The 15,082-nt window shown below is 45.8% G+C and overlaps 1 protein-coding gene across 27 annotated transcripts in view; it reads left to right on the forward strand.

Moving 5' to 3' along the window:
- Positions 1-15,082, forward strand: part of ACAD10 (acyl-CoA dehydrogenase family member 10) — a 70,351-nt gene that overhangs the window by 34,449 nt on the left and 20,820 nt on the right. For 22 of the 27 annotated variants that reach the window (XR_001708292.4, XR_010147778.1, XM_063784965.1 and 19 more), the window contains 4 exons: positions 3,045-3,113; positions 6,763-6,944; positions 8,606-8,756; positions 12,720-12,865. Coding sequence is in view for 25 of the 27 variants with exons in the window: in XM_063784965.1 (XP_063641035.1) it covers positions 3,045-3,113; positions 6,763-6,944; positions 8,606-8,756; positions 12,720-12,865 (548 nt within the window). In the remaining 2 variants the exon portion in view is untranslated. The remainder of the gene's footprint in view (positions 1-3,044; positions 3,114-6,762; positions 6,945-8,605; positions 8,757-12,719; positions 12,866-15,082) is intronic. The other 5 variants (XM_016924256.4, XM_063784970.1, XM_063784975.1 and 2 more) reach the window with 1 other exon arrangement.

Here is a 15,082-nt window from a genome sequence, read left to right on the forward strand (position 1 = left end):
ATTACAGGCATGCGCCACCATACCCAGATAATTTTTGTATTTTTAGTAGAGATAGGGTTTCACCATGTTGGTCAGGCTGGTCCGAACTCTTGACCTCGGGTGATCCGCCTGCCTTGGCTTCCCAAAGTGCTGGGACTACAGGTATGAGCCTCTGCGCCTGGCCTGTTTTTCTTTTCTAATACAAGCATTTAAATATATAACTTTTAAGGCTGGGCGCAGTGGCTCCCGCTTGTAATCCCAGCACTTTGGGAGGCCGAGCCAGGTGGATCACCTGAGGTCAGGAGTTCAAGACCAGTCTTGCCAACATGGTGAAACCCTGTCTCTACTAAAAATACAAAAGTAAGCCAAGTGTGGTGGTGCACACCTATAGTCCCAGCCAATCTCAAGGCTGAGGCAGGAGAATCTCTTGAACCCAGGAGGCAGAGATTGCAGTGAGCGGAGATTGCAGTGAGCCAAGTTTGTGCCATGGCACTCCAGCCTGGGCAACATAATGAGACTCTGTCTCAAAAAAAAAAGAAAAGAAAAAAAGAAGTGCATTGTTTAATTTTCAAATATTTGGGGGTTTTTTTCTTGATGTTATATGTGAATGAATTCTAGTTTAATTCCATTGAAGTCTGACAAATACCCTGCAAGATTTCAATTTTTTGGTTTTTTTTGAGATGGGGTCTTGGTCTGTCACCCAGGCCGTAGTGCAGTGGTGCGATCTTGGCTCACTGAAATCTCCACCTCCTGGGTTCAAGCAATTCTCCTGCCTCAGCCTCCTCAGTAGCTCGGACTACAGGCACATACCACCATGCCTGGCTAATTTTTGTATTTTTAGTAGATATGGGGTTTCACCACGTTGGCCAGGATGGTCTCAATCTCCTGACCTCATGATCCACCTGCCTCGGCCTCCCGAAGTGCTGGGATTACAGGCATGAGTCACTGCGCCCGGCCTTTTGTTTGTTATTTTTTGAGATGCAGTTTTGCTCTTGTCGCCCAGGCTGCAGTGCAGTGGCATGATCTTGGTTCATTGCAACCTCCGCCTCCTGGGTTCAAGTGATTCTCCTGCCTCAGCCTCCTAAGTAGGTACAATTACAGGCATGAGGCACCATGCCCGGCTAATTTTTGTATTATTTTTATTATTTTTTGAGACAGAGTCTCGCTCTGTTGCCCAGGCTGGAGCGCAGTGGCACGATCTCGGCCCACTGCAAGCTCCGCCTCCCAGGTTCACGCCATTCTCCTGCCTCAGCCTCCCGAGTAGATGGGACTACAGGTGCCCACCACCACTCCTGGCTAATTTTTTGTATTTTTAGTAGAGACGGAGTTTCACCATGTTAGCTAGGATGGTCTCGATCTCCTGACCTCGTGATCCACCCGCCTCAGCCTCCCAAAGTGCTGAGATTGCAGGCATGAGCCACCAAGCCCGGCCCTAATTTTTGTATTTTTAATAGAAATGGGGTTTCGCCGTATTGGCCAGGCTGGTGTTGAACTTCTGACCTCAGGTGATCCGCCCGCCTTGGCCTCCCAAAGTGCTGGGATTATAGGCATGAGCTAGTGTGCTGGGCTAGATTTTAATTTTTATTGAAATTTTTTTAGATTTATTTTATGGACCAGCACATGGCGAACATATTGTGTTTACTTGAAATAATGTGTATTTTGCAATATCTGAGTGAGTGGTATACAAATGTCCATCAGATCAAGTTGGTAGTGGGTTCAGATGTATGTCTTTAGATAAATCTATTTTTGTCTAATTCTATCATTACTGAGAAAGGAGTGTTAAAAGCTCAACTAAGACTTTTGGATTTCTCCATTTTTTTCTCTTTAATTTTGATCATTTTTACTTGATGTATTTCGAAGCTCTGTTGTTTAGCACATACATACTTATGATTGTAATATCTTTCTGATGAACTTGCAGTTGTATCATTTTCAAATGTCCCTCTTTATCTCTGGTGGTACACTGTCGTAAAGGCTGCTTTATTTGATATTAAAGTAGCCTCACCAGCTTTCTTATGCTTAGTGATTGCATAATGCTTCCATTTCCATCCTTGTTTTTGCAGCCTATCTATGTTTATATATTCAGCGCATATCTCTTGTAGACATCATATAATTAGGTCATGTTTTTCTGTCCAGGCTGAAAACATCTGTCTTTTATTTTTATTTTATTTCTTTTATTTATTTATTTTTTTTTTTTTTGAGATGGAGTCTCGCTCTGTCACCCAGGCTGGAGCACAGTGGAGCGATCTTGGCTCATTGCAACCTCCGCCTCCTGGGTTCAAGCGATTCTCATGCTTCAGCCACCCAAGTAGCTGGGATTACAGGCACGCGCCACCATGCCTGGCTAATTTTTGTATTTTTAGTTGAGACAGGGTTTTACCATGTTGGCCAGGGTGGTCTTGAACTCTTAGGCTCAAGCAGTCCTCCCCCTCAGCCTCCCAAAGTGCTGGGATTACAGGCAGGAGCCACCATGCATGGCCAACTTCTGTCTTTTAATTGGAATCTATTCATCTTTTGAGTTTAATGTAATTATTGGTATGTTTGATTTAGGTCTACAATTTCACCATTGGTTTTTTGTTTGTCCCATCATTTTTTTGTTCTTACCTACTTTTGGGTCAATTGAATATTTTTTAGAATTTCATTTTAATTTATGTACCATTTTTAATTCAGAAAAGTAATTTCAGGCCAGGCGCAATGGCTTATGCCTGTAATCCCAGGACTTTGGGAGGCCGAGGCAGGTGGATCACCTGAGGTCAGGAATTTGAGAACAGCCTGGCCAACATGGCGAAACCGTGTCTCTACTACAAATATAAAAATTAGCTGGGTGTGGTGGTGCACATCTGTAATCCCAGCTACTCAGGAGGCTGAGGCCTGAGAATGGCTTGAACCTAGGAAGTAGAGGTTGCAGTGAGCCAAGATCGTGCCACTGCACTCCAGCCTGGGTAACAGAGCGAGACTGTGTCTCAAAAAACAAAACAAACAAACAAACAAAAAACAAAGAAAAGTAACTTCAAGAAAATCTCATCAATTCAGCCAGCAATTTTGTTTATTTTCATTTGTCCTTGCAGGATTATGAAAGCCCTTGCAAATGCTGGAGTACCTGTCCCTAACGTTCTTGATCTCTGTGAAGATTCAAGGTAAAGTTCAGATGTTTTTGCTATTGCACTTTCAAGCTACAGGAGAGAAAAGCCCATATGCTAACACAAATTCCAATTTGTTAAAGACAAATAAAATTTGGGTAGGAGGGAAAAGAAACTTTATCACAACCTCTCCCAGAAGTTCTCAGATATTTAAGTTATCCTGCAAGATAAGTATATGCCTGCTTTAGGGATAATTGGTAGAAAACATCTTTTTTAACTTTCAAAAAATACATATTAATCTAGTTTCATGTTGCTTGTCTTTATTTATTTTTTTTTTAATCAGAGTCTTTCTAAACTGTTTTGTTTTGTTTTTTTGAGACGGAGTCTCATTCTGTCACCCAGACTGGAGTTTCATTCTGTCACCCAGACTGGAGTCCAGTGGCCTAATCTCGGTTCACTGCAACCTCTGCCTCCTGGGTTCAAGTGATTCTGCTGCCTCAGTCTCCTGAGTAGCTGGGATTACAGGCGCCCCCTACTATGCCCAGCTAGTTTTTGTAATTTTTGAGTAGAGACAGGGTTTCGCCATGTTGGCCATGCTGGTCTCCAACTCCTGACCTCAGGTGATCCACCCACTTTGGCCTCCCATGATGCTGGGATTACAAGTGTAAGCCACCGTGCCCGGCCCTAAACTATTTTAAACAGCTTTGTAACATGCTTTTTGAGTGTCTCTTCTTTCCTAATGTTTTAATTATGTAACATTTGAAACCTTCAGAAAAGGTGAAAGAAGAAAAACTAATACAATGAATACCTGTTTACACTTCATCTAGATCAAAAATTAAAACATTGTTAACATTTTGCCACATTTATTTTCTGTATGTGTGTGTGTATACATGTATACTTTTAACATGTAGATAATGATTTTTTTTGGCTGAACCTTTTGAAATAAGTTTCAGACAGCATGCATCTCTCAAGAATAAAGACATTGACTGGGCATAGTGGCTCACTCCTGTAATCCCAGCACTTAAGGAGGCTGAGGCAGGTAGATCACTTGAGCCCAGGAGTTTGAGACCAGCCAGGGCAACATGGCAAAACCCCATCTCTACAAAAACAAACAAAAAATTAGCCAGGCATGGAGGTGCACACCTGTAGTCCTACCTACTTACCCGGAAGATTGTGGTGGGAGGATCACCTGAGCCTGGGAGGTGGAGGCTGCAGTGAGCTGTGATCACATCACTGCACTCCAGGCTGGATGATAGAGTGAGACCCTGTCTCTTTTTTTTTTCCTTTCTTTTCTTCTTCTTCTTTTTTTTTTTGAGATGGAGTCTCACTCTGTTGCCCAGGCTGGAGTGAAATGGCGCGGTCTGGGCACACTGCAACCTCTGCCTCCTGGATTCAAGCAGTTCTCCTGCCTTAGCCTCCCAAGTAGCTGGGATTATAGGCATGTGCCACCACACCCGGCTAATTTTTGTATTTTTAATGGAGATGGGGTTTCGCCTTGTTGGCCAGGCTGGTCTCAAACTCTTGACCTCAAGTGATCCATCCGCCTCAGCCTCCCAAAGTGCTGGATTACAGACAGGTATGAGCCACTGCACCCGGCCGACATTGTCTTTCATAACCACAACACCAGTATACCTAACTAACAATTATTTAATAATAATACTGAATATCTAACCCATGTTCAAATTTCCCCAATCCAAAACATCTTTTGTAATAGTTTTTCAACTTGAAACATTTGTAATGGTAGGATTTTCAAAACAATTTTTTAGAGTAGTAAACTGGAGGCTGAGGCAGATGGATCACTTGAAGCCAGGAGTTTGAGACCAGCCTGGCCAACGTGGTGAAACCCCGTCTCTACTGAAAATACAAAAATTAGCTGGGCATGGTGGCACGCACCTGGAGTCCCAGCTACTTGGGAGGCTGAAGCAGGAGAATCGTTTGAACCCGAGAGGTAGAGTTTGCAGTAGGCCGAGATCGCACCACTGCACTCCAGCCTAGGTGATAGAGTGAGACTCCATCTCAAAAATAAATAAATAAATAAATAGAGTAGTAAACTGATTGCTAGTAATGACCAAAAGATGGATTAGTGACATGTCATTGGGTCACCTTAGTACTGCTGGGTGGTATATATACCACTCATACCAGCAAAAAATGATAAAAATAACCTCAATAACAAGAAGGGATACTTATTGAACCCTTATTGGAACCAGAGACCATGCCAGGCACTCTGTATGTTTGTTCCCTAATTCATTTCTTTTTTTAAGTAACAAGTACCCTGGAAGCTCCCTTAATTCTTGCAATTACCCTTTGAAGTGTGTATGTTTTACAGATTAAAAAACAACAACATGGCTGGGTGCAGTGGCTCACGCCTGTAATCCCAGCACTTTAGGAGGCTGAGGCGGGTGGATTACGAGGTCAGGAGATTGAGACCATCCTGGCTAACAGAGTGAAACACCGTCTGTACTAAAAATACAAAAAATTAGCTGGTTGTGGTGGCACATACCTGTAGTTCCAGCCATTCGGGATGCTGAGGCAGGAGAATCACTTGAACCCGGGAGGCAGAGGTTGCAGGGAGCCAAGATCGTGCCACTGCACTTCAGCTTAGGCGACAGAGCGAGACTCCATCTCAACAACAAAGCTCAGAAAGGTTTAATAAGTCTCTCAGGGTCACTCTTCAAGTAAGGGCAGAGTTGGGATTTAAACCTGGTTCCGACCAGGTGCAGTGGCTCACACCCATAATCCCAACACTTTGGGAGGCTGAGGCAGTCAGATTACCTGAGGTCAGGAGTTTGAGACCAGCCTGGCCAATATGGTGAAACCCCATCTCTACTAAAAATACAAAAATTAGGCATGGTGGCATGCACCTGGAGTCCCAACTATTTGGGAGGCTGAGGCAGGATAATCGCTTGAACCCAGGAGAAGGAGGTTGCAGTAAGCCAAGATCGCGCCACTGCACTCCAGCCTGGGTGACAGAGCAAGACTCCATCTCAAAAAAATAAATAGGCCGGGAGCAGTGGCTCACGCCTATAATCCCACCACTTTGGGAGGCCAAGGCGGGCGGATCACGAGTTCAGGAGATCAAGACCATCCTGGCTAACACGGTGAAATCCTGTCTCTACTAAAAATACAAAAAATTAGCCGGGCGTGGTGGCGGGTGCCTGTAGTCCCAGCTACTCAGGAGGCTGAGGCAGGAGAATGGTATGAACCTGGGAGGCGGAGCTTGCAGTGAGCCAAGATAGCGCCACTGCACTCTAGCCTGGGCGACACAGCGAGACTCCGTCTCAAAAAATAAATAAATAAATAAATAATAAAAACCTGGTTCGGTGTGACTCCAGAGGTCCTTCTCTGAGCCTTGCTGCTTGCTACATTATTACACTTTGAATCCATTCCTGTGGCTTACACAAATGAACCAGGGAGAAGAGAAAAGCATGCTGTCCAAGAAGCATAGATGGGTGTGCATGTGTGTGTGTGCACGTGTGTATGTATATGTGTGTGTGCATGTATGTGGATCGATCCATTGCAAGAGAGGATACTTCTAATGCACTGTGCTTATGTGAAAGGAAAAAGGAAGTATCCAGTGCTCTGGGTCTGAACTCTTCACCAGCTCTCAACCTGTATACCCAGGGAAAGTGACAAAGAATAGGGTCATGACTAACAGCCTGCCACATTATGACTCTGATCCCTGAAACCCCTTCTGTGTTCCTCCCAGTGTCATTGGCACCCCCTTCTATGTGATGGAGTACTGCCCAGGTCTCATCTACAAAGACCCTTCCCTGCCAGGCTTGGAGCCCAGCCACAGGCGAGCCATATACACTGCCATGAACACAGTCCTGTGCAAAATTCACAGTGTGGATCTGCAGGCTGTGGGACTTGAAGACTATGGGAAGCAAGGTGAGCAGGAGGCCACGTCTCCCATGCTGGTTGTTTCATCACTAGTGCTTCTGCTTTTAGGATCTGAATCGTTTTGGGTCGTTTTGAGTATTAGCACACCAAGCGTAAGGCAGACTTAGCTTCTTCCTTGGAAATCCAGTTTAGTTTTAATGGAGGTGTTGCTGACTTAGGCATTTGGGCCTTCAATAAATCCCTTTATGAACTACACAGTCTTTCTTCCCTGCAACTTTTTTTTTCATTTTTTCTTTTTTTCCCTTAAATATTCTGCTATCCAATTCCCTGCAACTTTTATCTCACTAGACTATTTAAATTTTTTTTCTGATACTGACCATAGGTATTTAAAATGTATTTTTCTCCGTTTTTTACCCTTTCCCCTAAATATTCTTTTCAACAGGAATATATGTATTTTTTGAGATGGGGGTCTCACTGTGTTGCCCAGGCTGGTCTCAAACTTCTGGGCTCAAGCCATCCTCCTGTCTCAGCCTCCCAAGTAGTTGGGACTCTGGGCATGTGCCACCGTGTCCAGTTTCAACAGGGATAGTTTTTTTGTTTGTTTGTTTTTTGAGACAGGGTCTCTCTCTGTCGCCCACACTGGAGTGTAGTGGTGTGATCTCGGCTCACTGCAGCCTCAACCTCTTGGGCTCAAGCAATCCTCCCGCCTCTCCCTCTTGAGTAGCTGGGACTACAGGTACGCACCACCATGCCCAGCTAATTTTTGTATTTTTAGCAGAGACAGGTTTTTGCCACGTTGCCCAGGCTCTACCCAAACTCCTGCACTCAAGTGATTTGGCCTCCCAAAGTGTTGGGATTACAGGCATGAGCCTCTGCAGCCAGCCCTCATGTAGTTCTTACCACATGCCAAGAATAGTTCTAAGGGCTTTACATATTTTATTCTTCCAACAGCTCTATGAGGACCATCTCAAGATGAGGAAACTAAAGCATAGAGATGTTAAGTAACCTGCCTGAGATCACAGAGCTAGAGAACAACAGAGCTGGGTTTCATAGCCTGGCAGTCTGGCTCCAGGGTTCATGTGCTCAGCTAACCACTGTTGTTTAGCCAAAAAGTGATTTATGAAAGGCTATTAGGAAACACAGAAGATCTTTTTTTTTGAGATGGAGTTTTGCTCTTGTCACCCAGGCCGGAGTGCAATGGCACAATCTCGGCTCACTTCAACCTCCGCCTCCCAGGTTCAAGCGATTTTCCTGCCTCAGCCTCCCAAGTAGCTGGGATCACAGGCACCCACCACCACACCTGGCTAATTTTTGTATTTTTCAGTAGAGATGTGCTTTCGCCATGTTGGACAGGCCAGTCTCGAACTCCTGACCTCCTGCCTGCGTTGGCCTCCCAAAGTGCTGGGATTACAGGTGTGAGCCACCATGCCCGGCCACAAGGTCTTTAAGAGGACCAGAGATCATTCTTGGAGACCATACAGCTAGGAACAGCACCCAGACCACACTAATCCAGCCAAAGAGCTGGTGACTTCCACCTTGGGGCAGCAGGAGCATCATGTGGGAAATTCTCCAGTCATAGGAACGTGTTCAAAGACACTGCACCACCCAGTGCAGAGCATGACAAAGGGTTTCACTGCACTGGTTTTTTTTTCCACTACTTTCAGAGGTTGCTGAAATTGCACACCAAGTTCTAATCCTGTTTCCCGCAGGGGACTATATTCCACGCCAGGTACGAACCTGGGTTAAGCAGTATCGAGCTTCCGAAACTAGCACCATCCCAGCCATGGAGAGGCTGATCGAATGGCTGCCCCTCCATCTTCCCCGTCAGCAGAGGACCACAGTGGTGCACGGGGACTTCAGGTAGATGTGGTGGCAGGGAGAGCTGAAAAATGACAGCAAGGATGCTCCAAGGGGGAATTGAGCAATTGGTCTTGGTGCAATTTACAGCTGGGAATTATTCCTATTACAAAGCACCTGTCTGTGTGTGGCCTTTTCAGGCAGGGTTTCTCAGCTCTGGCACTGTGACATGTTGAATTGGATAAGTTTTTGTGGTGGGAGCTACTGTGCATTGCAGGATGTCAGGCATCATCCCTGGCCTCAACCCACTCGATGACAGTAGCACCCCTCCCCACAGAGTGTGACAACCAAAAATCTTCGCAGACCTGGTCCAGTGTTCCCAGGGAGGGCAGCATTCCTCTGTTGAGACCCACTGTTTGAAAGTAAGGCAGAGTCTATGGCCATACCACCCTGAACAGGCCCGATCTCATCTGAAAGTAAGGCAGAGCGAGGGTGCCACTCACCTCCCAAGAGGCCTGGGGATGGACATTCTCACTGGGTGTAGTGAAAGGATTGAAAGAGAGTGACAGGGTCTCTGGGGGTATGTGATGAGTCTGTAGCACGGCTAAAATGGGAACTTCAGTATGCCTGGCGTCTGGTGGCAGTGTCTAGCTTTATCTTATCATCTCTTGCTGTGAAAACTGCCCATTAGGTACTTTTATAGGGTAGTGTTTATAGTGTTTTCTGCTTCGCAGCACCTGGAGACCTGCTTTTGATGCAAGCATGCCTTATTTGGCTTGTCTTCTCGCCCATCTGGGGACTCAGGCCTTTTATTAAACAAGGCTAGACAGTGAAGGCTAATTTTAAAGACATTTCTGTTTCTTTTTTTTTTTTTTAGACATCGTCTCACTCAGTCGCCCAGGCTGGAGTGCAGTGGCGTGATCTCAGCTCACTGCCTACCCCACCTCCTGGGTTCAAGCAATTCTCCCGCCCCAGCCTCCCGAGCAGCTGGGATTACAGGTGTGCACCACCATGTGTGGCTAACTTTTGTATTTTTGGTAATCCAAAAATACAATACATTTTTAGTAATACAAAAATGTGAGATGGGGTTTCATCATGTTGATCAGGCTGGTCTCAAACTCCTGCCCTCAAGTGATCTGCCCACTTTGGCCTCCCAGAGTGCTGGGATTATAGGCATGAGCCACCATGCCCAGCCTTAAAGACATTTCTTTGCCTTCCAAATTTGATTGGCCTCTCTTCATTGGCTTGACCGGTGTCCCTCGCTCCCAGCTTCTTCCGTTAGCCAGCCACCTTTGGGGATCCCCCTGGGTCTGAGAGTGGACAGCTGAGCTTTCTTTGTCATGTGGTCATCACGGGAGCTTGAGGAACCTGCTTCTGCATCAGAGACTGACGGGGCCAAGTGCTTCCCCCACACTGCCTTGAACTTGGCATGCAGTTGGGCTGCATTTGACCCCCTCCTCCATCTTCTTTCTCCACTTGGGATTCTAGAGCACTTGCCTGACAACACTTTCCTTGCCAGCCATTGCCATGTATTTCCTTTGGCGGGGAAGACCTCAGGTGGCCTTTGTGTCACCAGCCCACAACAGCTGCTCCGTGGACCTTGTCTTTGCTTCTCTTGGCACCTCAACAATCCACGAATGTGATCAAGTATACAGCAGGCAGGAGATATCCAGTGCAGTCTGAGCACCCCCTCCCCTAGCTATAGTGAAGTATGATGATCATTTAGGATGTTGCCTCCAGGAAAGGCATCCTCTGATTTTAGAGAGCGTGCTGCTGCTTATTGATCAACACAGTCAGAGATAGTTCTGTCTTTTGATGGATGGAAGAACATTTCTTGCTAGTGGAGTGAATCAGCGGTGGTGGGAGCATAAACTGCTGCAGCTACTTTGAAAAGTAGTAGGCAGTGACCAGGCATGGTGACTCACGCGTGTAATCCCAGCACTTTGGGAGGCCAAAGCAGGCAGATCACTTGAGGTCAGGAGTTCAAGACCAGCCTGGCCAACATGCCAAAATCCCATGTCTACTAAAAATATAAAAATTACCCGAGTGTGGTGGTGCCCCTGTAATCCCAGCTACTCGGGAGGGTGAGGCAGGAGAATCACTTGAACCCGGGAGGCAGAGGTTGCAGTGAGCCAAGACCGCACCACTGCACTCCAGCCTGGGTGACAGAGTGAGACTCCATCTCAAAAAACAACAAAAAAAGAAAAGTAATGGGCAGTAACATGGAAGATGGGAATATGCTACAACCCATCGTTTCTTGTAAAGAAGCATCTGCTGCAGCTTTGCACCAAGAGACTCAGGCGAAGATGTTTGTTTTGGTCATGCTTGTAATTATAATACATGATAAATAAAGTGTAGTTTGGCCATATGTTGGAATTCTATTTAGTGAGTAAAATAAACCAATTTGCTGTACATAAGTCATAAGTCTCAAAAAAGATAATCGAAGTAGAAAAAAGTTTCAAAAGGGTAATATATCATTTATGAAAATTTAAAAATAATTGAAAGAACACTATATGTAGTATATAGGTACAGGTATAGATAAGAGAAATATAGAAATGTCTGAGACTGATATGTACCAACTTCAGGGTAGCAGTAAATCTCATTTTTTAAAAATCTGAAGCAAATGTAACAAAAAAGCAGGTACAATATCTGTTAAATCTGGAAGATGGACACATGAGTTCTGTCATTATGTCATTCTCTGTATTTTTCTGCATGCTTGATGTTTACTTTTTCTTTTAAATAAAGCATGCATTACAGACAGCCCTGGCAGGAAACAGAAAGCATGAAAGAGGCTATCTGGGGAGAGTTCAATATAGGGTTATTTAGTTCATTATAGCGTGGTTTAGAGGAACCGCTGAAGAACAGCATGGAGTCCCGGGGCCGGTAACAGTGAGGGGTCAGTCTGACAGGGCAAGCATGTGCTGTGGTTATTGCTACTCCACAACAAACTTTGTCAGAACTGAGTGGCTGTCAACAACGACAGCAGTCATTTTGCTTATGAATCTTTGCAGTCTGGGGACAGGACAGCTTATTTCAAAGTAGGGCGGCTGTCGGGTGGGGCTGAATCTTCTGAAGACTTGCTAGCATGCTGGCCCTGGGCAGAGAAGATATGAACAGCCGGGCTCCTTGGGCCTCTCTTTCTGTCTCTTTGTGGTTCCCACATGGTCTCTCCAGCATGGCAACTTCTGGGTAACTGGACTTTTTTTTTTTGAGACAGGATCTTGCACTGTCACCCAGGCTGGAGTGTAGTGGCAATTCATAGGCTGGAACATAACTCACTGCAGCCACCAACTCCTGGGCTCAGTGATGCTCCCACCTTAGCCTCCTGAGTAGCTGGGACTACGGGCGTGCACTACCACGCTCAGCTAATTTTTAAATTTTTTTTGTAGAGATAGGATCTTGTTATGTTGCCCGGGCTGGTCTTGAACTCCTGAGCTTAAGCAGTCCTCCGAAAATGTGGGGATTACAGGCATGAACCATTGCTCTCAGCCCTGGACTTCTTACCTGGGGGCTCAGGGCTCCAAAATAGTGTGTTTCAAGAGACAGAGGGCTGGGCAGAAGCTGTATCACGTTTTCTGACCTAGTCTAGTTTCAGGAATCCCTCAGCATCACTTCCACGTGTCTTATATCTGTTAGAAGCAAGATGCTTCACTGGGCCAAGCATTAGACTCTACCTTTTGTGGGAGGAGTGTCAAAGGATTTACAGATCTGTTTTAAAACCATCACAGGGAGGGAGTAATTCCCTGAACCCAGAGAGGCTAGCTCTCTGGGGAAGGCTGCAGAGAAGGAGCTGGGGAAATAAATAACCAGGCCCCTTCCCATCTCCTGCTTTTGATTGGCTGAGTCCAGCTGGAAGCCAGAGGGCAAGGGAGCCTTTGGAGCACACAGCCCAGGGAGCTCAGGCACCCGGGCACAGAGGGGATGGGAGGGTGGGGAGCCAAGCCTGAAGGGCAAACAGACCACGCAGAATCCACCCTAGCCGGCAGTTTTCTTAGTGCTGTCTCTATTCCTCCTGCGACTTTTCAGGCTCGACAACCTGGTGTTTCATCCAGAAGAGCCAGAGGTGCTTGCTGTCCTTGACTGGGAACTTTCTACCTTGGGCGACCCCCTTGCCGATGTGGCCTACAGCTGCCTGGCTCATTACCTGCCGTCCAGTTTTCCCGTGCTGAGAGGTAGGAACTGCTGCTGGAGGATAGTGGGGGAGCAAGCCAGTTCTCAAAGCATTTGGGAGCAAACTCAGCTGAAGTAGTCCGTGATTGGGCTGGGGAAGTGAAAGTGAGGTCCTGGTGGTTCTGGTGGGAAACATAACTGGAATGCAGTCCTGTCACATTTACGGGAAAGTGGATAAAGGATGTGTTTTAAGTGAAAAGTATGCCTGTATAGGTACCGCTTATGCTTTTACACAGCTAACTTCTATTTAGGGTTTTAAATTAAAAACACATTCATTGTGGCTGGGTGTGGTGTCTCATGCCTGTAATCCCAGCACTTTGGGAGGCCAAGGCGGGTGGATCACAAGGTCAGGAGTTCCAGACCAGCCTGGCCAACATGGTGAACCCTGTCTCTACTAAAAATACAAAATTAGCTGGACGTGGTGGCGTGTGCCTGTAACCCCAGCTACTCGGGAGGCTGAGGCAGGAGAATTGTTTGAACCTGGGAGGCAGAGGTTGCAGTCAGCTGAGATCATGCCATTGCACTCCAGCCTGGGCAACAGGGCGAGACTCCATCTCAAAAAAAACAAAAACAAACCACATTTATTGTGAAAATACTAGAGCCAACAGATAGCAACAACAACAAAACAGTTAAAATCATTAGTAGTCCCAGAGATAACCATTTGCTGACATTTCAGTATCTATCCATGTCATCTTTTCTTCTGTGTGTATATGTACATTTCCTAAAACAAAACAAAAATGTAACATGATCTAATGACATGCTTTTTTTCACTTCATTGTATACTGTAGACATGTTTTCATGACATTAAGTATTTCTTCTATAGCATAATTTTTAATGAGAGCATATAATTTTATTGTATAGAATTAAGGGAAGACAGCCGGGCGCGGTGGCCCACGCCTGTAATCCCAGCACTTTGGGAGGCCAAGACGGGCGGATCACGAGGTCAGGAGATCGAGACCATCCTGGCTAACACGGTGAAACCCCGTCTCTACTAAAAATACAAAAAAATTAGCTGGACGTGGTGGTGGGCACCTGTAGTCCCAGCTACTCAGGAGGCTGAGGCAGGAGAATGGTGTGAACCCAGGAGGCGGAGCTTGCAATGAGCTGAGATGGTGCCACTGCACTCGAGCCTAGGCAACAGAGCGAGACTCCATCTCAAAAAAAAAAAAAAAAAAAAGCATTAAGGGAAGACATTTGGGTTAATTCCTATTTAGATATTTAATTTGTTTCCAATTTTTTAGTATTACTTCCCCTACTTCCATGAAAAAAAGGCAGTGAACATCCTTGTAGTAATATATTTGCCTACATATAAGGTATACTCCTAAGATTAATACCTAGGAATGGAATATATTACATGCTTCTAAATCATGAAAATGTCACAACTGGAGGAAATAAGTGAATTTTTTTTTTTTTTTTAGACGGAGTCTCGCTCTGTTGCCCAGGCTAGAGTGCAGTGGCGCGATCTCAGCTCACTGCAAGCTCCACCTCCCAGGTTCACACCATTCTCCTGCCTCAGCCTCCTAAGTAGCTGGGACTACAGGCACCCACCACCACACCCGGCTAAATTTTTGTTTTTGTAGTAGACATGGGGTTTCACCGTGTTAGCCAGGATGGTCTCGATCTCCTGACCTCATGATCCGCCCTCCTCGGCCTCCCAAAGTGCTAGGATTACAGGCGTGAGCCACTGTGCCTGGCCCGTGAAATTATTTTATTTGCTATAATTATCATTTTCATAATTTGGTGAGATCTTTTTATTTTTATATTTATTTGTTTATTTATTTTTGAGATGGAGTCTCCCTCTGTCACTCGTTTTATTTATTTTTGAGATGGAGTCTCACTCTGTCGCCCAGGCTGGACCACAGTGGCGCAATCTCGGCTCACTGCAACCTCTGCCTCCCGGGTTCAAGCGATTCTCCGGCCTCGGCCTCCTGAGTAGCTGGGATTACAGGCGTGTGCCACAATGTCTGGCTAATTTTTATATTTTTAGTAGAGACAGGGTTTTCACCATGTTGGCCAGGCTGGTGTCGACCTCCTGACCTCAAATAATCTGCCCTCCTCGGCCTCCTAAAGTGCTGGGATTAGAGGCATGAGCCACTGCACCCAGCCAATTGTTTTTTGTTTTTTTGTTTTTTGTTTTTTTTTTTTTTTTGAGATGGAGTCTTGCTCTGTCACCCAGGCTGGAGTGCAGTGGCGTGATCTCAGCTCATTGCAACCTCTGC

Source organism: Pan troglodytes, chromosome 10 (assembly GCF_028858775.2).
Source record: "Pan troglodytes isolate AG18354 chromosome 10, NHGRI_mPanTro3-v2.0_pri, whole genome shotgun sequence".
NCBI classification, from domain to species: Eukaryota; Metazoa; Chordata; class Mammalia; order Primates; family Hominidae; genus Pan; species Pan troglodytes.